This window comes from Mycteria americana, chromosome 12 (genome assembly GCF_035582795.1).
Source record: "Mycteria americana isolate JAX WOST 10 ecotype Jacksonville Zoo and Gardens chromosome 12, USCA_MyAme_1.0, whole genome shotgun sequence".
NCBI classification, from domain to species: domain Eukaryota; kingdom Metazoa; phylum Chordata; class Aves; order Ciconiiformes; family Ciconiidae; genus Mycteria; species Mycteria americana.
The window spans coordinates 14,204,379-14,227,524 of NC_134376.1; the positions used below are offsets into that span (position 1 = coordinate 14,204,379).

A 23,146-nucleotide genomic window follows, 5' to 3' on the forward strand; every position below is an offset into this window, starting at 1 on the left:
CAGAAATGTTAGTATAGCTGATTAATTTTTATATGTTTTTCTGTGTTAGCTGGAGATACAGATGATCCTCCAAGAATTACTCAAAATCCTGTTATTAATGGGAATGTAGCAATGGCTGATGGACATAACAACACGGAAGAAGACATGGAAGATGGTGAGTAAATATTTGATAAAAACATGGGGTTTGTTGGCCTCTTTCTTTCTGTGATTTTTGAGGGCAAAATGGTCCGTGTCTTACCTGTGTCCTCTGAACTGCAGCTCATTAAAAAAAATGAAACCCTCAGTAGTTATGACTGCTGGTTTTCTGCATAGGCATCCTTTTAACATAGCTATACAATAGGATTAGGCATCCGAGGGCTTGGGATTTTTTTTCCTCTTATTCTTTCTAGGTACTCATTTAAAAATTGCTGAAAGTGATACTGTCTATTGTTATATTTTGTGATACGTCCCTTTAAACGTACTGCAGCTGGTGCTTTGCTGAATAGTAGTTTTGTCAGTTATGCAGTTCCTTCAGGACGTTTAGAATCCTTATCTGTCCTACTCTGTTGTTGGGTGGCAGCTGTGATCAGTTTTTCTCTTTGTATGTAAGTCAGTGGTAACTTCTGTTGAGGAACATTTTTTCTCACCCCCAACTCTGATGCCCTTTTACTTGCAAATGCAAAGGAAGAAGTATGTATTGATGCCCTGTTAATAAAAGGGGACATGTGTTTTTGAAATGTTTTTGTTGGTCTATTAAATGAAAATAAGGGTGTACAGTTTTTTCTGTTACAGAAGATCAAATAATTTTTAAGTAGATGTGTCTGGGCTTATTTAAAGAAAGATAATGAGTTTGTAATTCACTTAAGTCTGTTATGTTTAGTGAGGAAAATGTACAATGATATTTCTTAGGAGAGGATATGGGAGGGACTGCTCTTGTTTTGAAGAACTAAATAAAATTGAATTGGGAGAAGGGAGACAAAATATGAGTGGGATTTCTTATTTGATGCCTTATTTCATGCTGTTCTTGTGAGACTACATTCAGGACTAGGCTTAAACATTTATTTAGATTTGTGCAAAATGTTGAGTGTTTTGTTTGAGAAAAGTCAGAGTTTGAGGTTAAAGGTCAAAAAAGTGCTTACTTTCATGTATTCAAGGAACATAGAATAGAATACTGATAGAAAATAGTAATGTTCTATGAAGAGAATATGGTTTAAATTCAGGACAAAAGCATCTCATGGTTGAATTGCCTCTGTATCATTGGCAAAGGTAAAGTTTCCTATGATCAGATTCTCACAATAAAGTAAAAATGAGGTCTGCTTAGCCTATGAATTTTTTTGTCTGATTGCCTGATGGGCTTTGATTTCTTGCTCAGAATAACTACCTGAGACTGAAATAGGGAATTCTGTTTTTATCAAAATCAAGTTATCTGTTATAAAGATGTTACATGTCTTTGTCGGGCTCTGGTATTTGGAGGGTGGCAAGAGAAGATCACGTGGGTTGACACCAACTGGCAAGGACAGCTCTGTTGGACTTCTGTTCTCAGTAATGGTGTTTATAGGTTTAAAGCCTGATAGTGTTTGCTATCAGTACAGCCAGTAGATAACACATTGGTCAATTAGTACAAAAATTTGTCCAGAATTTGGTCTGTATATACTTGCACGAATTAAGCAAAAGGGACTTAGGCTGCAGAAGCAGCTGATGAAAACCAGGCTATATCAAAGATGGCAAGTAATCAGATGTACACCTCTTCATTCAGAATAACATTGACTTTTTAACCAAAAAGCTGCTGTAAAACAGTGTCGTGTACCAATATTCAACTCATCTCAGAGAACTGGATATGAAGGTGTCGCGATAGGAGAAGAAGTATCTGAAGGTGTTCAGCAAAAGGCTTGTGAAAGCTTCTGTTTATGGTAGTACTCATGTCTTTGTGGACTTTCAGTGTGGTCAGGAGCATTGACCCACTCTGCTGTGGGACGTCTTTCAGGGTTAAAATGTGATTATTAAGCAATACTCTAATAGTTCCTTATTACTATATTTGGATAAAGAGTGTCTGGCTACATCTTGGTGGTGTTATAGCTCTGCTTTGACACGGATAGAAAGTAGTGTTATTGCAAAATGTTATAATTGCAAAAACATTCCTGAAGACTTGCATCACATAAGTGGGTGATGCCTCTTTTCCAAGTCTTGTAAATCAGATTAGTTGCTTGCTGTTGCATTATTTACACATCGGTGCAATTGCTCTCTTGCTGTTTGTTCTCTTGCTGTCCTGGTTTGCAGCACGATGTACATGTATAATGGACAGCTTGGAGATTCACAAGATAGGAAAAATGGAGGGAGACGTTGGCCTCTTTGATAAACATGCTCTGTTTTCCATTGCTGTTATTCATAGCAAGTGGGATCAATCTGAGCTGATAAAGAATGCATGAAGAGAATTTAGATACCTCTTCACTGAAAATCTTAATGAGTTTAATGGTTCCTGCAAAAGAGGTGAAGAGTAGGGTAAAAGGTTGGTGCTGCCAGCAGGATCATAGAAACCAGCTTTCTGGTGAATTTCTGAGTTCAAGAAACTTTTGAGGTGTTTCTGTTCTTCCTGCTTAGCACAAAAAAAAAAAAAAAAGACTGATAAGATGGGAAGAAAGTGCTGCTCTCATCGCCTTTGCTAGGCAACTAACCACAGGCATTGTGAAGAACACGGAATGGGGGCAGCTGTAGACCACCGACAGGACTTTCAGATGAGGCTGTGTTCTCCCAAGCAGTTTGACTAGAACCTGTTGTTGCTGTGTATGATGTCTTAGCAATTAAAAAGAACCAGCTGAAGGAACGTGCTATGCTTTGTACAGAGAATGACTCAATGAAGCAAGCTTTGTAAGCTGGAATAGCAGCTTCTGCAAATAAAATAAAAAATAATGAAATCGAGGTTCTGATCAAGTTTTGTTTGCGAGTGCATCAGTACTCGAAACAGCACATAGAATAAATTCCCTTAGAAGTTAAAGTTCAAACAGAAGGTCCCTAGCTAAACATAAACTCACAGCTTTGCAATTACCTACTGAAGTCTCATTTCTGTGAAGAATTGCAGAGGCTAGGAGGCTTTCAGAAGTATCAGTCTTAGCCATATGCTAGTATTGCATGCTGTATTTGGATCATTATTAAAATATTCATAGAATATTCAGCCAGTTTCTCTATTAATAATTCAGGTTCAGAATATTTTAATAACCTCAGTGTACTTTAAAGGTAGCAACATTTACTAAGAGAATAAAGAAATCTGCTTTTCTCAAAGGTATAAACACTTAAATATGTACTTCAGTCTTAAAATGGATCATGTTCTGTATTTGAACTTCTGATCTGGAGGATCTTTGTTGTATCAAGGTGCTAAATGTGACATTCATCTCATCAGGGAAAAAGTCTTTTCCACATAGCACATGTAATCTGTTGTATGTAATTTCACCAAGCATTGTCAGCTGGGTCTGTTCTTTTTACCTTGTGTTTCAGCATCATGTGCCATATTTGTAGTTCAGGGATATATAGTCTTACTTGCCAGTCTCTACTAAATTATCCTGCTGCCAATTGCAGTCTTCTGTTGGAAACTGGTGAACGTGTTTGTGACGGTGAAAAAAGGTTTTACTTGTTTATGTGCTCAGAATACTTATCACACTTACTATTTAAACTTTGTTTTTAAATATAATTCATGTTTTAATTGATTACACTTGCTAAAGATATGGGCTTTCTGGAAGGAAAGGAGGGTTGTTATTTTGGGGGGTTGTGTTTTGTATATTTAAGGAAACGTCTGTTGTAGGGTTGACCTTTGTTATGAGGCTGCATTTTTGTGGAGTAGTTACTAGTGGATGCTCAAATATTTTACTGAGAAGAGTACCCTTCCCTGGTGAGCTCTCACGCACAGGCTTTCCTGAAAAGAAATCAAGAAATACAGGCAAACTTTCTCTGAAGCATCTGCAGATGCTGCGTGGGCTGCCTTTTTTTAGCTGACGCCGTAGCAGCGCTGCTGCATCCTTGTGCTGAAGTGCTCTGAAAGCTGCATCAAAGGAGGCAGAAAGCAAACTTGGTCGGCTCATTTTTCGGAAGCTTAGACTAAGCCCAGAAGTACCGATCTTGATCATGAATAGGAAGGCGTTCTCGAGCTGGTTTGAGATACACGTGACGCAAGGCTGATTTTTAAATTGTTAACTGTGTTACGGATTTTTTTTATTCTGCCTGTGAATCAAGTTTGAGAGCGTACAGCTCCTTTGGCTGCAGCCTATCTGGCTCTTGGTCATAGAAGACCGGCTCTCTACTCTGTCAACAGGCAGTGAGTAGGTAAAATGGGTAGGGAATAGTTTTTATGTAGGTAATAGACTACTGGTTAGCTACACTTACATGCAGGGAGAAAGAGGAGAAAATAATCCTTTGAACTCTTCCATTGCTGAGGAAGCTGACAGCACAGGGTAATGTGAAGGTCATTGCAGATGTAGAGGAGAGGGGAAGCTGGTTTCTGCTGTAGTACTGTTACTTTTGAGAGATACTTGGGAATGCTTAGGGCTGTCAGGCCATACACAAATAAGATCAACTGCGTTGCCAAGATCAATATCGGAAGTAGGACAACTGCTTGAAAAGAAAACAGTTTTGCAAGGGAGAAGAATGAAGTCTGTCAAAGCTCCCCTGCAGTTGTGGGCAAAACTTGTTATGCATTGAAGTGTATGATCTTTACAGTGTTGCATGTTGTAATCAAGAGACTTTCATTTTTTAAGTAAGGTAGCAACCAGGGCTCACCTGATTTTTAAAAAAAGCATTCAACACTCTCTCTGGTGCCATGCAAAGCTTTCTGAGTGAATGACTGCTTTGCATGTACAGAAGTAATACATTTGTTGTATACTGTGTGCCTTGTCACATAATTTCATGATCTGATTTCTGGCTTGGTGTTGTACCTCAGTGCTTTTGGTTTTGGGTGTCACTGCACGTGTGACATATCTGCTTCAGTTCTGCATCACCCATGGGTGGTGTGAGAATAGCGGTCTGACCATGGGTGCTGTCTGCTGCCTTGTACGCTGCTCAGGCCTCCTTATGTCCAGTAGCAAGTCTTTCCATGTTACACAGGTGATAAGTTGGAACCACAGAAAAGGAGGGGAGTGTCTCGTGCATGCTCTGTACTTCATCCCTGCCCTGTAAAATTGTTGGGATAAGTTGCAGGTTTTTCCTCCCTGTATGCAATATGAGGCATGTCACAATAAAGAGAGCCCAGTCTTGTGCCATCCTGAAGCTGTCGCAGTCTCCAGCACCCTGTTATAGCTGTGTACAACAGAAGCAGAACAGATTGTGGTATATGAAGAACTGGGGATGTGGGAAGAAGGCAAAATTAGTTTAATTGTGTGTGTCAAAATAAGCTATTTAAAAAAAAAAAAAAAAACCACCACCAGTGTCTCATTTAATTTTGTTTTAGACCACTAAAAATCCTTAAAATTTTCACGTACCACAAAGAATACAGGACCCTACTCTTGAGCTGTTCTTCAACAAACTGGTATGAGATTTTAAAGAAACCCAACAAGCAATCATGGGGTTCATCTGCTTTGATAAGATACTGTTGCAAGCACAAAACAACTAAATGGTGACTGAGTATCAATAGGGCAGTTGAACAGATTGTGAAAATCCTTTGCACATCCTGGTGCATGCAAGCAGCTAACTTAAACTGGGCTGTGAAGATACTACACAACATAGAAGAGTTAGAGTGGGCTGTGATTTATGTTGTAAGGCATTTGATGTCTCTGTCTTGCTGTGCCCGCTGCTTTAGAAGAAACTTGAGTGGTAGCAAATTCTAGCGCTAAGGAATTATTTAAGAAAATAGTGTATAAAAGGAATGCGTCTTTCAGTGCTCTGTTTTCCTGAATGGTGTTGCAGTATCTGTCAAAATGAAAAAAAATGAACCTTCAGTTGCTAAGGAGTTCAGTGCCTTCCAGGGTCTGGGGTTTTTTTAGTTGCTTCCAATATCCCACTACGTAAAACGTGCTCATGTTGCATGATTTTTGAAAATGACGTTTTGGGGTGAAGAACATCAGGTTTTTCAAACAATTTTGTGTGCATGTGTTACAGATACAAGTTGGCGATCAGAAGCAACGTTTCAGTTTACAGTCGAACGCTTCAACAGATTGAGCGAGTCAGTTCTCAGTCCTCCCTGCTTTGTACGGAATTTGCCATGGAAGATTATGGTTATGCCACGACTCTACCCGGACAGACCACACCAAAAAAGCGTAGGATTCTTCCTTCAATGCAATGCTGAATCTGATTCCACGTAAGACCCTTTTAATTATTGTAGAAGTCCTCATTCGATACTAGTTAATCTGTATTGCAAGAAATAAACATCTACAAAAATTATTTTACCTAGCTTTCTGCAAGAGGAAAGAATTCTTGCAAGGGTTTGAGTCCCCTTTTCCCCCCACCTTTCTAAATCCCAAAGCATAAAAGTAATCCTCTCTTTAGGAGGAGCTAAAAGTAGCTTGTGTAGCTACAAGTTTGTGGTAGAATTTAGATATATTTCTGTTTGATTGCCCAGGAGAAGTCTTTGACTAACAGTTTTCTTGGCATGGGAAAAGTTCTGGGTTTATTTCAAATTGAAGTTCTACTGAAGCTTGTCTAACCCTGCTGAGCTATAAATCCTGCCCTGTAAAGTGTGTGAGCAGGTAACTGCTAGCAACTGAGGCAGAGCGGTGTATGAGGTAGTCATCTCCTTAAATGGAGTTCATCGCTCATCAAGCGAGATACGAACATGTACACTTTAGTCCTGCGTGCAAATCAAATTTGGCTATCTTTGACCGCTTTTGTAAATTGTTAAATACAAATTTCTGGGGCATTACTGCAGCTTATCCAGCTAGAGTGCAGACCCCTCATAGGTATGCTTTCCAGTAGGGTAACTCTGTTCTTGCACCAAATCTTGCACAACTTAGAGTTCACTCTGAATAATAAGTTGCTCTTTTCCATCATTTTTGAGATCTAAAAGGTGAGTGCTCGGTGCAGAAGGTAAAGGAGAAAGTTGTAAGTGTATTAACTAGTCACAGGAGAATTGACTCACACACAAGGAGTCACAGAAAAAGGATAATGTGATCTTCAAAAGTATCAACCAAGGTGCAGCGGTGGAGCTAAGCAAGCAGTAATGCCACGGCATGAGAGAGTGACGAGACCTTGTCTGAACTGATATTCAGTCTGATCGTCTTGCACAAGTGGGATGAATTTGAAGAGGAATGGCTATAAAGAAGTGCTGCTGAGAAAATTAGAGTATTGGGGAGTTTATCTTGTGGGAGAGAGGGTAGAACCACCACCTCCTTTTCTTAGCCAAAGGCTGACTTATCACACTCTGGAGACATCAAGACTGCCTTGAGTTGGCCTACCCATCTGCACTGAAGTAGATTAGAAATAGCTCACCGTAGAGAGCAGTTAGCTTCTTAAACCACTGTTACCTGCGATTGCCCCATAGTACTTTCTTAACAACGCTGTTGCCCTAAGAAAATCTCCATTCCCAGCTTCACATTCATAATGTGGCTTCAGAAAGCCCCAGGGATTCATGCCCTCAATAACAATTAACTAAATCTTAACATCTAATAAGAAAAAAAAAATTCCTATATGTGAAAGTAATGTACCAAAAATCCCTAACAAAAAATTTATTTTAATGACTATAAAAAGCTTGGTTTTGAATGAGTTTCTAATGTTTCTTCTATATTTATAGGTCATGGTCTTGTCATGCACAAGCGGTTCTCAAGATAATAAACTACAAGGATGATGAAAAATCATTCAGTCGTCGTATTAGTCACTTGTTCTTTCATAAGGAAAATGACTGGGGCTTTTCCAACTTCATGGCCTGGAGTGTAAGTAATTGGACATGTATTAATCTGTTACTAGATAGGAACAGTTTTGAACTTGCACTCCTGAATACTGAGATACCTATAGAAAAGGGTTGATAGTTCCCCACCCCCACCCCCCCCGTGCTATTTTTTTGGTCCTTGCTGAAGATTCTTTTTTAATTTCTCATAAAGTCTTGTACTTAATTATTGTAGATTGCTTTTACTTACATTGTGATTTAAATATTCCCTCATTATTATTTTCTGCATATGTGAATGCTTGTTTTTTGTTTTCACTATGTGATAGTCAATGTCATTCTGAAGCAACATAGATTTTTTTGCATTTCCATGTGTTCTTTGTATATGTGTACAGATACTTAATGCCCTATTAATACTACTAAGGCTTATCTTGAATTGAGACAGCTTTTTAAGCATTTTCAAAGGTTAATTTTTCATCTATCTGGAATATTGTCCAGAAGCAGCAAACCCTTTGATTACTGACCCTTATTAGCCACAGAAAATTGAAATAGTACTGCAAAACCTTAAAAGCCAGGAACAAGCTTCATGTATTGAGACATTAAAAAAGAATTAAAGCGTATTAAGTTGAAAAACAGCTGCTTTGGTGTCCTTCAGTTTTTCTTCTTCAGTTTATTATTACTGAGAGCTCAGGCTTGGAAATTAAGTGATGTCTAACTGGATACAGTTATGTTGCAAGGTCCAGTTTCCATGTTCCTGTGTCATTCCTGTTTTACAGGAAGTTACTGATCCTGAAAAAGGCTTTATAGAAGAGGACAAAGTTACTTTTGAAGTCTATGTTCAAGCAGATGCTCCACATGGAGTGGCGTAAGTATCTTTGTTTAAAAATAAAATTCTTAATTCTAATATTTTTATGTTGCTTGAGATTGAGTATTTTGTGTTACTAATATTTGTAGCTCTTATTAGACATTCTCACTGTCATCTTTAATTGATGAATCTCACATGGCAATATTTTTCATTAGTCACATAGATATTTTTGTATAGGTTAAATTTCCATTTGTATTAGTCAGCATAAAGTTGTGGAACTTTAACTTCTGTATGAATTGATTTGTGATTTATCACCTCTGCAAATCTAGCCTCAACATTTCTGATCTTACAGTGGATAAGGGTTTCAGACACAGTCAGGTGGCTCTGCTATCTAAATTGCCTTGGTTTACAGTTGTTTTAAAACTGCCTCATCTGAGTAATTCTATTTCATGTCACTTTTAAACAAATTGGTTGTACTGAAAGACAGACTTGCCCTTAAAAGTACAGTTTGGGTTCCAGTACACTTTCATAGTAAATAATTTTTCTGCCATATAGAATATATTAAAAAAAAAACACCAAACAAACAAACAAACAAAAAAACCCAACAACAAAATCACAAAGCATTTTATCACAGACTGTTGTTACTGGCAGGCAATAGTGAAGTGTAGCCTGTTATTTGAACCTTAATAATGAAGAGTAGCTGATATCTACCAGCAGTGCTACCTTAGAACAAATACTCTTTATTATAGTTAATACAAAACTACTTTGTTTTTAACTACTAACTATTTTCTAGGTGGGATTCGAAGAAGCACACAGGATATGTTGGCTTAAAGAACCAGGGAGCAACTTGTTACATGAACAGTTTGTTACAGACTCTATTTTTCACAAATCAACTACGAAAGGTAATTAATATGTGAAAGAAAATGAGAATGCTAATTGAAATATCCAATATTTTATATTTATAAATGCTTCAAAACAGAGCTGTCTGTTCCTTTTGCCTCCTTTGTCCTCTTAGAGAAGTTACCACTTACATGGTAATGCACATCTTACTTTGAGGCTGAGCGCAGGAAGCTTCCTTTTATAGTTTGTTGAACGTAGGCTCTTAGGTTTTGTGAAAGCATACAGAGTACCTGGTGAAGATCTGAGCTTAAGATGTGTTTCTTAGACTGTCTTATGTGTTAATGTGCTATGAATTGTTGGAGTTAAAAAAAAAAAAAAAAAAAAAAAAAAAAGACTACATCTTGCAGATGAGAGACAGAAGTAATTTTCCTTTCTTGAAATAGTTAAAATAGCGAAGTCAGTTATGACTTCTCAGCCCATAAACAGTGTAAAAAGATAAACATGTATGACCTTTGTAGTTCATTTGTTTTATCTTTTAATTTATGTTATGCAATTGAATTTTCTATTATTATGGTTAGCATCTTTGTAGTGAAAAGCATTATAATTTCAGTAGTTTAAACAATTTTATATTTGCTTCATTCATATGGTTTTTATTTACTGTAGATGTTATTTCTTTGCTGGAAGGAAGAACTGCTTTAAATATCAGCGTAATAAATATATCATCCAAACCCAGGATGAAATATACTAGATAATGTATCATTTTAAAATAGTGCAATAGGTTTAATGGGATGAAAACATAAACGCTAACTTGATACTGGAGGTGCTATCTGGAAGAGGGGATATACTTGGGAGAAAATGTAACTTCGCACCATTTACTTTATTGGAGTGTCTTATTGATCCTAATTCACCTTTCTGCACATTCCTGTGCTTATTATCTATCTCTTAGTGAAAATGAACTGTTCTGACTTCTGCTTTCTCTTGTGTATACTAGTTGTTACATTTCCATTAAGCTTGCTTTTCTCCAAAATTTCCCTTTTTAATGTACCTACTTTTCACTGTCTTAGATTTGCCACCATCTTATCGTTATTTATATCACTGTGGCCTATAAGTGTCCCAGTTGGGATTTCTTTTCTCTCTTTTGCAATGCGCTGCTTACTTTGAAACGTTGCAAAAAATAGCACATCAAACTCCAGTAGACTGTAACTGAGATCTTACCAATGCCATGGACAAGAGATAAATACTTGACTTGTTTTACGTGATGCACCTGTTTCTTTTTTGCAAGAGGTATAATTTACTCATTCAGTGTATCATTCATTATAATGCCTGTTCTTTTTGCTCAGCACTCGTAATGTTTATACATTTTATTTTTTTGGACAACTTCATGTTGCTCTTGAAAGAAAAATGTGTTTTTATAATAGCTACATCTAATCCAATTGAGTAGTTCCTTTCAAGACTGTCTTGTAGTCAGTAAATCAATATGTGCCATGAAGTAATCTTGTTCTGTGAAGAAGAAATTCTTTTGGTGATAGAGATTTGTTTCAACTGAACTAATCTTTTCAGGCATTCCCCTGCACTTCTCCCCCAGCTCCCAAATAAATATCAGCTTTTAGGGGAGTGTTCATATCTGGATAGTGACCATATGAGAGAGCTTGATTTACTAGCTGGTAGCTGCAGCTTCCTTTATGGAAATGTTACTGGACATCAGCAGAAATGCCCAATTTTCTGCTCATTCTTCAGGTTTTCAGAGCCCCTATAAACAGAACAGACTACAGCGGTACGTTTAGACAGTTTTGATACTCACTTGCCGTTATTACAGATAAGGAAGAATCAGTAGTTGTCTCATCTGAAAAAATAAATTTCTACAACATTTTTGTTTTCACTGTGAGGAAACTTGTTCCTCTTAAAACCGAGTAAAATAAAATGTCTAGTATCCTCAGTCTGCTTATCACCAATTCCATTATTTCTGTTAATCCTCCTTACTTAGAAGAAATAATGATTTCTATTGCTGTTATTTAGAGCTTTGTTAACAGAGAAGTTACTGTCAAGAGTAGAGCTGGGAAAGCAATGAACAATAGTAAAGGCAAGCACATACCTATGGAAAGTCAGACTCTGGTGAAGCGTGGGTGAGGATTGATGGAGAGATCCTTTCTTCTGTGCTCTGTTTCCAGACAACAGATGGGAGGTTCTTGGGTATTTGAAATGAGACCTCCCTTTATTAGCAATCAGGTGGCTTCAGCGGTAGGGAATAAAGCAAAGGAACTTTCTCTTCAGAGCGTATCTTATTTGCCTGTTTGTGATAAATGCATGCTTAAATGTAGTCCACCCAGTCAAGGGGTTGTGGTAACTTCCCAGGTAGGTCCAGGTTTGATCTTGGACCACATCACATGAGTCTTCCTGTGTCTGTCATCAGTGCCTCCAGCCAGTCAGTACTTGCGGCTGCATCCAGTCCATTTTAAAACTTTGCTGCTTCTCTTGAAAAATTCCCTGCAGTTCATGAGAACACTGCAGAATGTTTATATAACTATGCTAAAATCATACTGGTCCAGTACATTTCTCCCTGGTCTGGCTCTCCTCATTTTATCTAATATATTTTACCTTACCTTGGAATTTCATACACAGTATTTTCTTCCCTTCTTGAAGTAATTGTCTTGACTTTAAGCAGTGTGTTCAAGCTTATCTGTAGCATTCTTTTACCATGCAAATATCTTAAATTTTTCTCATATCTCTTGTGTCTGTTTCTTACAGCCATTGCCTATACATGTCCCTGTCATTCTTGTGTTCATGTCCTGAGGGAACTTCTCAGGTGTTAAATTAGAGATTCTGCTTTTTTCAAATGGATCAAAATGCCTTGCTCCTTGATCTTGAGGTCAAGGTTTCAGAGTTTGGGAGGGTAAGGCATAAAAATAAAGGCGTGTAGAGGATTGTCTTTGAAAAGTGGTTTGTTTTAGCTTGGAGAAACACTTAAGCTTTGAGAAATGGCCTTCAATCATACATACACAAACAGAAGGAGAAAGGCTATGTGTTAAATGTTTAGTTTGTAGTAACACATTTAGAATTTCCGAAGAATTCAAATGTGTTTTTATTCAGTGGCAGCTGGAAAGTCATTATAAATAAATGGTAAATGATTATTTTAATATTACTTGTGAGATATAAGAAAGGAGTTAATTGTCCAGATGGTATATGAGGAAACCAAATAGGAACTAAATGCAAAGGATCTGCTTATTAATTATCAAGGTATCCTGAACTCCCATTTATACCTTTTCAGTGGAGGTGGCTGTAGAGAAAAATAACTAGGTTGACTTCTAGCCTGCTGTAGTATTATCTTGGTTTCTTATGAAGAATATTTAGCATCTTAAAATTTATTATTTGTAAGTCCATACAAAAATGTTTTATGAAAATGTATCAGCATTGACTATATTTGATTTTTTCATGATTTTTTCTTTTTTTTTCTTGATTTTTTTGTATCTTATTTCTATTTGTATAAACATAGCAAGTAACTTACTATATTTCTGTTTTTTTAAAAAAAATTTTACAAGATGGTAAAAACAATGAATAGGGACTGATTATAAAGATTTGGAAGACTTGGGACTTGGTCATTCAAATATTTTTTCTGTTTCTACCTTTAGCTAGTGAAGACCAGCTCATAAAAAGGTTCATAAACCAGGGGCAGGGAGAGGTTAAGTTGACTCTGCGAGATGCTGACTCATTTTGATGTTCATATTTTAAAGCAAAAAATAACTTTTGCTTGTAAAATCAAAGGTATAATTTTAGTTATTCATATTTGAATTGGAGTTTGCCCAGATCAGCACGGTTAACTGTAACTCTGCATTTGGATACTAAAAATAAGAGAAGCAATTGAAAGGAATTTTGTTTATTAGCTTATTGGAATTGTTTTGAAACTGTATATTCTGATCTTAGGAAAGAAATTTTCACAATCAGGGTGGTCTAACTTTACAGTGGGATATGGGGAGAGCTTGTGGGTTCTCCATTCCTGGAGATGCTCTGAACTCAACTATATATGACCCTGAGCAACTGGACCCAACTTTGAACTGTGCGCCTCTATGAGCAGGTCCAGAGTTCAAAACCTACAGAGCTCTCTTCCAGACTAAATCTCTATAAGCTCTAAACTCTGAAAGCAGTGCTTATTAGCTCATTAAAAAAGTTGCTGATGAAACTGCATGTGAAAATACTATTTTTTGTTCTCTTAATTTTTCCAGGTTAGCCAGGTAGTTAGCCTAACAGATTGGCAAAAATAATGGCATGAAGGATTATTGAGTTTCAACAGTTAAAACTTGTTGCCGATGATAAAATTGAAGATGCTATTTTCTTCAATTTATGAAATTTGAAAAAGAAGTTCAAGCAAATTTTGAGAATAAAGCAGAGCAAAGGAAGAATTTTTTTTTGCCATTAGGGTGGGGCTGGGCTGTTGTTCTTAAAATTATGCTAACATAGTAAGCGTTCTGCTGGCTGTCCTTCAACAAAAAGTTGATGATAAATATCAGCTAATTTCTATTCATGTTTTCCCTTTTATGTGCATAAATACTGCTATTAATGATGTAGCTCACAACTAAGTAGAATCATAAAATTCGGAGGCTACTAGTGTTCAGTCATGATTCTGCTTTATATAATCTGTGTTTACTGTTAAATTTTGGAAATTAAAAGTTAAAAGATAAAATCATGTGAACTATCATATTGCTTTACAGTTTCATAATTAACCAGTGTTTTTCTGTCTGAATATAAGGGATTTGCTTTCTTATGAAACTGTTCAATATTTCTGTAAAACTTTTTATTTCAGCTTAACTGCTGTAGCTATTCTGCTGATAGTTTCTTATTATATTATTCTTCTAAGTGTTTATGTTTCTGTACTTTTGAAAAATCATTTTGTGGCTGTTCAAAATTGGAATAGGAAACCAGCCTGCCAACATCTTAAGAAGTTTTTTTGCCTTTTTTTCTTCCTTTCTTTTTTGCCATTCCCTTCTGTTCTTTTTGTATCAACCTTGTCTGTATCTAACGTGCATCTCATCAGGTTCCCATCACCTCTGTATTGAGCATTCATACAGTGATGAATGTGTTTCCCCAACAATTCAGCTACGTAGTAGAAGTACTAACCTTGCTCTGTATATAGGGAACTGAAGTACACGATAAGTTAGAGGTGCTGGACACCTCTGAAATCTAGGCTGATGCAGAAACCGAGTGAGAGCTACTGAGATCAAATTCAGTGCTTCACTCGCAGAAGTGTATCGTTCCCTGTTGTTTCACAGGCAAAAATTCAGCTGGCAATCTTTCTGGTTCTTAACAGGTTATTTTCTCATATGCTACTTCAATATTGGAGTCTTACTTTTTCAGGTGTTATTACCTAATCTCCTTCCAGAGTTGTCTAGGTTTTCTTTTTACATTCATGCTTTCTAAATGAGCATCTGCCCATAAATACCTTTTCTTTGCTGTTACTTTTCCCTAGATATATTGGTGTACACTTTTTTAAAAGTAAATCTCGTTTCAGTGCCTACTGAACTCTCCTAATCCCTGTTTGGTCTATTTGTGTAAATTCTTTGTTCTCAATCCTTCCCAGATCAGTATAATCAGTGAATTGAATTGTTGAGCTGTTTATTTGCTGGACAGCAATGACGTTAAGTAGGAATGAATGTATCAGGGAATCTCAAAGCTTCCTCTGACATCCTTCTCCTCCATGTGGACTACTTCTGGTTTTGTTCACTTGTTGCCCTTTATGGTTTCATGTGGTTGGGTTTTTTTGTGGTTTCCTCCCCCCTGCCCCGTAGGTGACAATATTCACAGATAGCCAAGCTACAGCACAAAATGGAAGTTATTTTCAAAAGCCTATAGTATCGATCAGTATATCTGGTCCTACTGTGATGATTGCGTAGACATACCAAGTGTGAGAAGTTGTTTGAAGGTGTTGAATGCTTTAGAGAATTTACTTTTCTAGGGTGGAATAAGGGAACTATTTAGATAAAATAACCATGAATGGAGTCTGTTGTTCACATCTTTCTAACCACTGTGCTCTAAAGAGAGCGATTCCAGACAATTAATGTTTTTACACTACAGTATGAGATTTTTTTCAGACTCTTTTGGAGTGATGATTAAATGGAGTTATATGAAGGAAGTCACTGAAGAGGAAAGAATGTATTAAACAATAGGAGCAATAAACTTATCCTTAGATACTAATTGAACTACATGCTTTTTCAGGCTGTGTACATGATGCCCACAGAAGGAGATGATTCATCCAAAAGTGTTCCTTTAGCATTGCAAAGAGTGTTCTATGAGCTGCAACATAGTGACAAACCAGTTGGAACTAAAAAGTTAACAAAATCTTTTGGGTAAGTTTCAGAAATTTGGACTATTTATTGGGCTATTAGAGGCTTCATAAAGCTTTTCTTTAAAAAGGTTTTATTTAAATCAGGCTATTTTTAGAGAGGTGCAGAGAAGTGTTAATATAACATGTTAATTGCTAACTTTTCTTAGTTTACTTGGATAGGCTTTTATTTATAGTCAGTACTAAAGACAGCTGATCCAAAAGTCAGATTTTTGGGGGGAGGGGAGCGGTACACAGTCCAACACAACTGTTAGTAGCAGGGTTATAATTTACCTGTTACCTGAAAATTGTTTGATGTTACTTAAGTAAAATTCAGGAGAAAATATGTTGAAACATTGCAGTTCTTGTATTGTCAATGTCTCTTTAAAATTCTAAATCTCTTTTAAATTCAGAGAAATAGCAGTAATTTGCATTTCCATATTGTTAGTTGTACATTGATGACTGTTGTAACATTTGCTTGTGACATATCAAAGATGCACATATTTTTGCCTATGCACAATTTAGAAGCATTTAATGCTGTATTCTGTTTCATGATCTAAAGCTTAAGAGGAGTATCTGTTGCATGAAGTAAAGGTGTCGAGCACACACACGAAGTAATTATTTGCATTTTCCTCATTCTAGCACCCTCTTTTCCTCCATAAAACATCTACAAAAAGGCCTGCTTTTTATTTTCCTTTTTACCCAGTATCCAGTTCGCTGCCTGGTATATTTTCCAGTCTGGTGTTAATTCTTGTGAGATGCTGTTACGGAGTGTAATTTTAAATCTGGAGTATCTAGACACAGAATTATACAATATAGCTGCATTGAGCATGTTGTGGGTTTCTTTTTGTTTTGGGGTTTTTTGGTGTTTCTTTTTTTTTTTTTTTTTAACTAGCTTGATTTTTTGGTTGAGCACAAGTTGGGACAGAAGCTTAAGATTAGCATAACCTTTACAGGCCTTCTCTTTGCATGTCGTGTAAGCATGGAGTAGGATTTTATCAAGAATTGTTCTAAAAGATTGTATTTCACATTACTTTGTCCCACTGAATTTGTAGACTAGGCTTTGGTAGTAATGTTGACAAACATTTTTTATTTAAAAGCAGTCTGTCTCATCTTTTTCACATAGCTATCCTAGTGTCCATCACATTTGTGAGCTCTCTGATCCCGCATCTTCTGCTAAAAGCTTGTAGTAGTGCTCAGGCCTGATAAGACTCTTTGTAACCTTGTGTCTTTGTAACCTTTCCTTTTCACCTTTTGGGGGAATTTTAAAATGAGATGGGTAACGTCAGTGATGTATGTTTGTCTGGTTGTATCCTCTTCCTGCTAGCACACTGTATGTTCCGTTTATCAGCACTGCTGCTGTCCTGTTACACTGGAAAGACTTGCTGATATCGTAAATATTTCATCTTGAGTTAAGATCCCAACTGTGTCATCTTTAGTAGCATGAAGAGATCTTTCCTGAGGGTGTTGCAGATGCTTAATTTTGTATCCGAGAGCAAGGTTTTAAAAATGTGTTCATGCCTGCCTTCATTCTTGGGAAGGAATTTTTGAACATGTTTGAAGATCTGGTCTTTTCCCCTCCATTAAATCAGAGAGGAGTTTCTGACCTTGTGAGGCCTACCTTTATGAATTTAAAAAGCGTAACTTTTTACTGGGTATTGTGAGTTTCGAAGTTTGGCTGCTTTCAGTAGAAAGTGACACCATTGTCTGAAGGAGCCCTTTTTTATCCTTTTATTAGGATGTAACCTTTTTCTTTTGATTTTGTCCGTTAAGCTGGCTAGTGTTTAAAGCCTAGGGAGTCAGGAGGTTATTTTCCATTCTTAATTACCCAACAGGTCACTTAATTCAGCTTGTGTAAGTGTGGACCCCCCACAGTTGTTTGGCACGCTTTTGGCAGTAGTATGCTGCCATGTGACAGTGGTGGTGAGTCACTGAGAAGAGAGTGGGAGGGGAAGATAAAGTTAGTATTGCTCCCCATCGCCCCTGCGCTTGTGGCTTCAAGGGCCGGGGTTGAACCTCCTGCTGAAGCTAAACCCTACAGTAAACGTAGCTTATTTCATATGGGTGGGAATGACGCCTGTTGCAAAAAGACTTGTCAGAGACTTAAAATTTAAGGAGCGTTCTTGAGTTTAAGTTGAAGAGTTTATAGGAGAAAGTATTTCATCTGAAACTAAGAACATTTTATGCTTCTTTTTAATTTAAGGCAGTAGGGCTGAATACCCTTGTTGCAGTGTGTCACCTTGGCTGTGAGGTGTTTAGAGACTTGCTCTCGCCACTCCTTTCACATGAGTGTGTTTGCACGTGCACAGTTCAGGAAGCCGGATACCTCCTTGCATCCTTGGAGTTACTGTGCATCCAGGATTAACTGTTCAGATGAGCACAAAGGAGCCAGTATTTCCTATAAATCCATTTACTTCCTTTCATGTGCCGAAATAATCCCTGAACGCTACTTGACTGCACCTGAAGGGCCCTCGGAAGAGGGGCAGCTAGAAGCATGCTAGGGAAACTATTCTGACAGCGTTGAATTGCTCCCAGGCCTTTTCTTAAAGAGTTTTTTTTTGACGTGAACTGAGACTAGGTTGTAGACTGGAAGAATTCTTCTGCTAGCCACAGCCTGGCCCTGGCCTCTTTGGCTGGCTCCGGCTGCTTTCCCGTTCCCGGTCCCCATCCCCAGATCCACAGAGAGAAGGCAGGTGGGTGCAGAACGGCTGCCAAAATGTCCTACAAGTTCACTGCCCGTTCTCAACTGCCAAGTAAATGCTATAGAACTAAAAAAACCTGTGCGTCAGCCAGTACTAAATCTCGGCGTCTTTACGTCTTGTTATGTATTAAATTCTTGATCGGAAAAGAAATCACAAAAATGTTTTTTGAGCTGTATGTTTTCTTCATAATATGGTAATTTTGTATTAATTTGCCTTGCAAAGGTGGGAAACTTTAGACAGCTTCATGCAACATGATGTCCAGGAATTATGTCGAGTGGTATGTTTTTACTGTTTCTTACTGATCTGTGATGCATAATGTTGTCTCTTGATATCGTGTGTATATAATATAATTTAGTAATACTCCTAGTAATAGTGGCACTGGTTGATTTAAATTAGATCTCTAAGACATAGAGTTTTTGCCTTGGTTTACGTCTCTCTTTTTTTAAAGGATGGATTGATTATGGCCTTTTGTGGGTAAGGAATTCGTAAAGGATAGAGAAGGCTGAACATAAATGGAATGTATGCCAGTGGTCCTTGTATAGCCATGGAGAGAATGCAGTTTTGAAGATGCATATGCATTGTTACATTTGTGAGGTTTTCCAAACTCAAAGGAATGTAGCTGGGGTAGTCCTCAGTGCAGTTTTTAGAGGGAAGAGGAAGATTTAAAAGACTAGAAAGGAGATGCCAGTACAAATAGACCAACATTTCCATTTTATGCAAGTGACTTAGAGTTTAATCAGTGAAGTAGTCATCTGTGTGTGATGAATAAATTCAAAAACTGCAAGTTTATCCTATGTAAAAACTAATTTTTCTTTCAGCTGCTTGATAACGTGGAAAATAAAATGAAAGGCACGTGTGTAGAAGGCACTATTCCTAAATTGTTCAGAGGGAAGATGGTGGTATGTATTTAATTTTTTTTTTTTTAATTTAAATGAACTGTTACTTGTATACATTGAAATTCTGTGTGTTTTGTTTTTTGTTTACAGTCTTATATCCAATGCAAACATGTAGACTATCGATCTGAACGAATAGAAGATTATTATGACATCCAGCTAAGTATAAAGGGAAAGAAAAATAGTAAGTGATACACTGTGATATGCACCAATCAAATACTTAAACATGTGGAACATCTTTAGTGCCTGTTGATTTCAAATGGGTTTGTTGGTGCTCAGCACTTTGAAATATCCTTGCTTTAATTTCAGAGGAAAGAGTCTTTGACACCTCATTTAAAACATTTTCTGCAGAAAATGTTTTTTACATTTTTTTCCCTTCTCCTATTTCCCTTCCCTGCTCCTTCCTCCCTAATTCTCTCACTGATATCTTTTCATAAATCTCTATGCATTTTAGGAGTTTTCCTGGTGTTGAAGTGCATACTGTGCCATGGTGATAACAGTAGTATTGTCACAGTAGGTTATAATTTATATATGAAGATGAACTTGGAGGAAATAGATGCTTATTTAGACCTGACCAAAGTAATAAGCAAATGAAAAGAATTAACTAACCGCAGCAGCATAACAGTGGTCCCCTATCATCACTTTACCAAGTACTTGGCATACAAGAGATGAAAAAGGACATGTAAGAGTCCAGCAAACAGAATCATCTAGCTTGATACTCAACAGTTGCAAAGTGAGAACAGGAGATTTGGCAGACAGTTGTAACTATGTGATTTTAAAATCTGTTGATATTCTTATATATGCCCCTATAATTGGGTGCATTTCTTAAGCAATATAAAGCTTTTTTTTTTTTAAATAAAGACAGAAATATTCAAACACAAGCTCTCATGTCGTAGTATGTTACTTTATTAATCCATTGTTAAGCCCCAGGCTCGACTAAACTTACATTTTTCTTCCTCCTTCCCTACAATTCCCCAATCTTTTTTTCATTTAGTTTTTGAGTCCTTCATTGACTACGTTGCAGTGGAACAGTTGGATGGTGATAACAAATACGATGCAGGAGAACATGGCTTGCAGGTATTTTTCTTTTTTTAGTTTGGTTTTACATTTTATTTCTCTGTCCCTGATAAAATAACTTAACAAAGCTATGGTAGCCAAAAAATGTTGCAAAACCTAGGTTGTATCAACTGATTTTGGTGATTTTTCTCCTTAGACAAGCTTTTACATAGCTCCTCTTAATTGCTGTTAAGTTTCTTAAAATGGAGCTTGGATTTTAAAACAGTTTATCAGCACCGAGTTTTGCTTTTATACCTGTAAGTGTTTTAGTGACTTAGAATGGTTAGTTTCTCTACTGATGTCAAGGCTGAGAAGTTCTTCGTCTAAGAGTAGTCTGTTTTTCTATGTGTCTAGAAAAAAGTGGCATAACTCTAAAAGAGAGGTCACTTTCATATCATCAACAGGAAGGCCAAATGAACCAGTGGAATTTTAAACATTTATGTGTGCGCACATGCTTTTGAGCTTTTCGGCTGCGCATTACTGCATCCACTGCAGGAAGCTGAAGTCCTTTTTAAAAACCCTTGTTTTACTAAAGCTTATTTTTGCAGCTTCCATATACCAGTTTTTGTGAGTAATGTTCTGTATATTCTTTAGCTGTTCTTAGGAAGGTACAGCATGGTAGCCAAATATTTGTTGGCAGAATACAATGAGCATGAACTTCTTAATTGATAAAAAATGAGTTTTCTCCTCTGTATTCTCTTTTAATTTTATTTATACAGGTAACTTGGTCTTAATGCAGTGAGATGTTCACATGTGCTTGTACGAATGGCCTAAATTTAAATGAACTGAGTTCTTGTGAGTGTTATTGGAGTAGTTCATGGGAAGGTTGGTGCAGCATTAAGACAGTTAACTTCCACCCCAGTTCTGAACATTCTTTGGTGCACATTGTGTTGTCAAGCCTATAAAATAAAAGTCCATAGGAAGAGTGTCTGCAGCAAACAAGTATTTTGAGTTGCTACAAATCTTGCGATTTCAACCCTCTATTTCCTTTAAAATGTCTAGGAGGCAGAGAAAGGTGTGAAGTTCCTAACATTGCCACCAGTATTACACCTGCAGCTCATGAGATTTATGTATGATCCTCAGACTGACCAAAACATCAAGATAAATGATAGGTAAGTTTTTTTTCATTATAGGATTTGGCCTGTTAATGTATTTTTATCAAAAATAATTTGCCGAAATCCTATTTTTGAATCAACTCCAAGAGGAAGGTGTGTGCACTGGTATATGTTAGAGGTCCCCAAAAGGTGCACTGATTGAACATTAAGGATCTGAATGACAAATTGAATACTACGAGTCATTTGTAGCTGCCGTTTTGGATATGAAACAAGTGAATGTGTCTTTTAACACTTTGTGGAACGTTCTTTGTGCCATGTGTGGAAAGTTGGTACATTCCCATATGCTGCCACAAGAGTGAGTAGGATGAATAAGTAGTCCTCTGCTTTCCCTCCATCTATTTCCATGCCCACTCACTGTAAGTAGAGGCTGGATAATTTCTCAAGGAGATACTTCGTTGGTTGTAAACTAAATCTGTTTTGCAGTGATTTCAGTCTTGCCAAGAAGGTGAGACAGCAGCAGTTGAAAGACATTTCAAAATAATGTTCCAGTCCGGTGGTACCTGTGGTAGAAAAGCTGTGTTTGTGTACTAGAAAATTAACAGGTTTTGAGCTTTTCCTTTGACACAGTGAATCCAAAGCAGCACTATTTCAGTAAAGTGCTGAAGTGCTCTTACCCTTGTTAGTGAGGGCATGTTTTCTCAGATGCTTATGAAGATTATTTTTATTCCATATTAAACCAGTATAAAATCTGCCACTGTATGCAATATATCCTGGCATTGTAACAGCAACTTGTTCAGGTTTTGTAACTTGCTTTAGGAGTAAGTACTGATGTCCTGCATAATAGCATGTGTCTTTCTTAACTATAACTACAACTGTCTTAATTCCTTTCAAAACTAGGTTTGAGTTTCCTGAACAGTTGCCACTAGATGAATTTTTGCAAAAAACAGATCCTAAAGATCCTGCCAATTACATTCTTCATGCAGTTCTAGTACACAGTGGAGATAACCATGGCGGACATTATGTTGTTTACTTAAATCCAAAGGGGGATGGCAAAGTGAGTATTTAAAAGCACCTAAACATATTTGTGTTTTGCAAATATATACTTGCAGTTTTCATAATGAGCAAATATTTGGAATTTTTGTTCCCTAACAGAAGAGTGTGCTGGCACACTAACTTCATCACACAGGAATTTGACTTTCCCGTGTAGTTCTTAGGTTGATACTTTTTCATTTGACGCCTATTCTAACGTATTTGGGAAACTTACTTTGTATTTATAAAAAGAAAAACCAGCAGCCCTTGTGTCTAGTTTTCGCTCTTTAGGGAGGAGCCTGCATTTTGGAGGCATTAAAGAATCACTTGCCTTGTTAAGAGGAGAAGCTTCATCTTTGCTACTGGCTTTTGCAAAAGACTTTTAACTAAGGGAGTCCCTTCAGTTGTGTGTGTGTGTGTGTTGAAGTTCTACTGCACAAATTTTATCTAGCTTTTTTTTAGGCTGACTTTATGCTGAAGCAAATATGAATGTTTCAAATGTTTCTGTGACTCAGAAGTTCAATATCTTTGCATGTCCCGCTGTTACAGGTTTAGGTGACTTGATTGGATTGGACGTTTATAGGTCAGGTGCCTCTTCTCTTGAGTTGACTGGTTTTGTGTGTACGTGACTGTTCACAGTAAAAGTACGAGTCAGATTTTGCTGTGAATTTGTTGCTATTTG

At 37.1% G+C, this 23,146-nt stretch overlaps 1 protein-coding gene across 2 annotated transcripts in view; it reads left to right on the forward strand.

The window, feature by feature from the left end:
- USP7 (ubiquitin specific peptidase 7) overlaps window positions 1-23,146 on the forward strand; it is a 77,418-nt gene that overhangs the window by 32,798 nt on the left and 21,474 nt on the right. For both annotated transcript variants that reach the window (XM_075515650.1, XM_075515651.1), the window contains exons 2-13: window positions 50-154; window positions 6,058-6,256; window positions 7,685-7,823; window positions 8,551-8,639; window positions 9,373-9,481; window positions 15,624-15,754; window positions 18,654-18,708; window positions 19,250-19,330; window positions 19,418-19,508; window positions 20,319-20,401; window positions 21,383-21,492; window positions 22,333-22,489. In XM_075515650.1, the coding sequence (XP_075371765.1) occupies window positions 50-154; window positions 6,058-6,256; window positions 7,685-7,823; window positions 8,551-8,639; window positions 9,373-9,481; window positions 15,624-15,754; window positions 18,654-18,708; window positions 19,250-19,330; window positions 19,418-19,508; window positions 20,319-20,401; window positions 21,383-21,492; window positions 22,333-22,489 (1,349 nt within the window). The remainder of the gene's footprint in view (window positions 1-49; window positions 155-6,057; window positions 6,257-7,684; window positions 7,824-8,550; window positions 8,640-9,372; window positions 9,482-15,623; window positions 15,755-18,653; window positions 18,709-19,249; window positions 19,331-19,417; window positions 19,509-20,318; window positions 20,402-21,382; window positions 21,493-22,332; window positions 22,490-23,146) is intronic.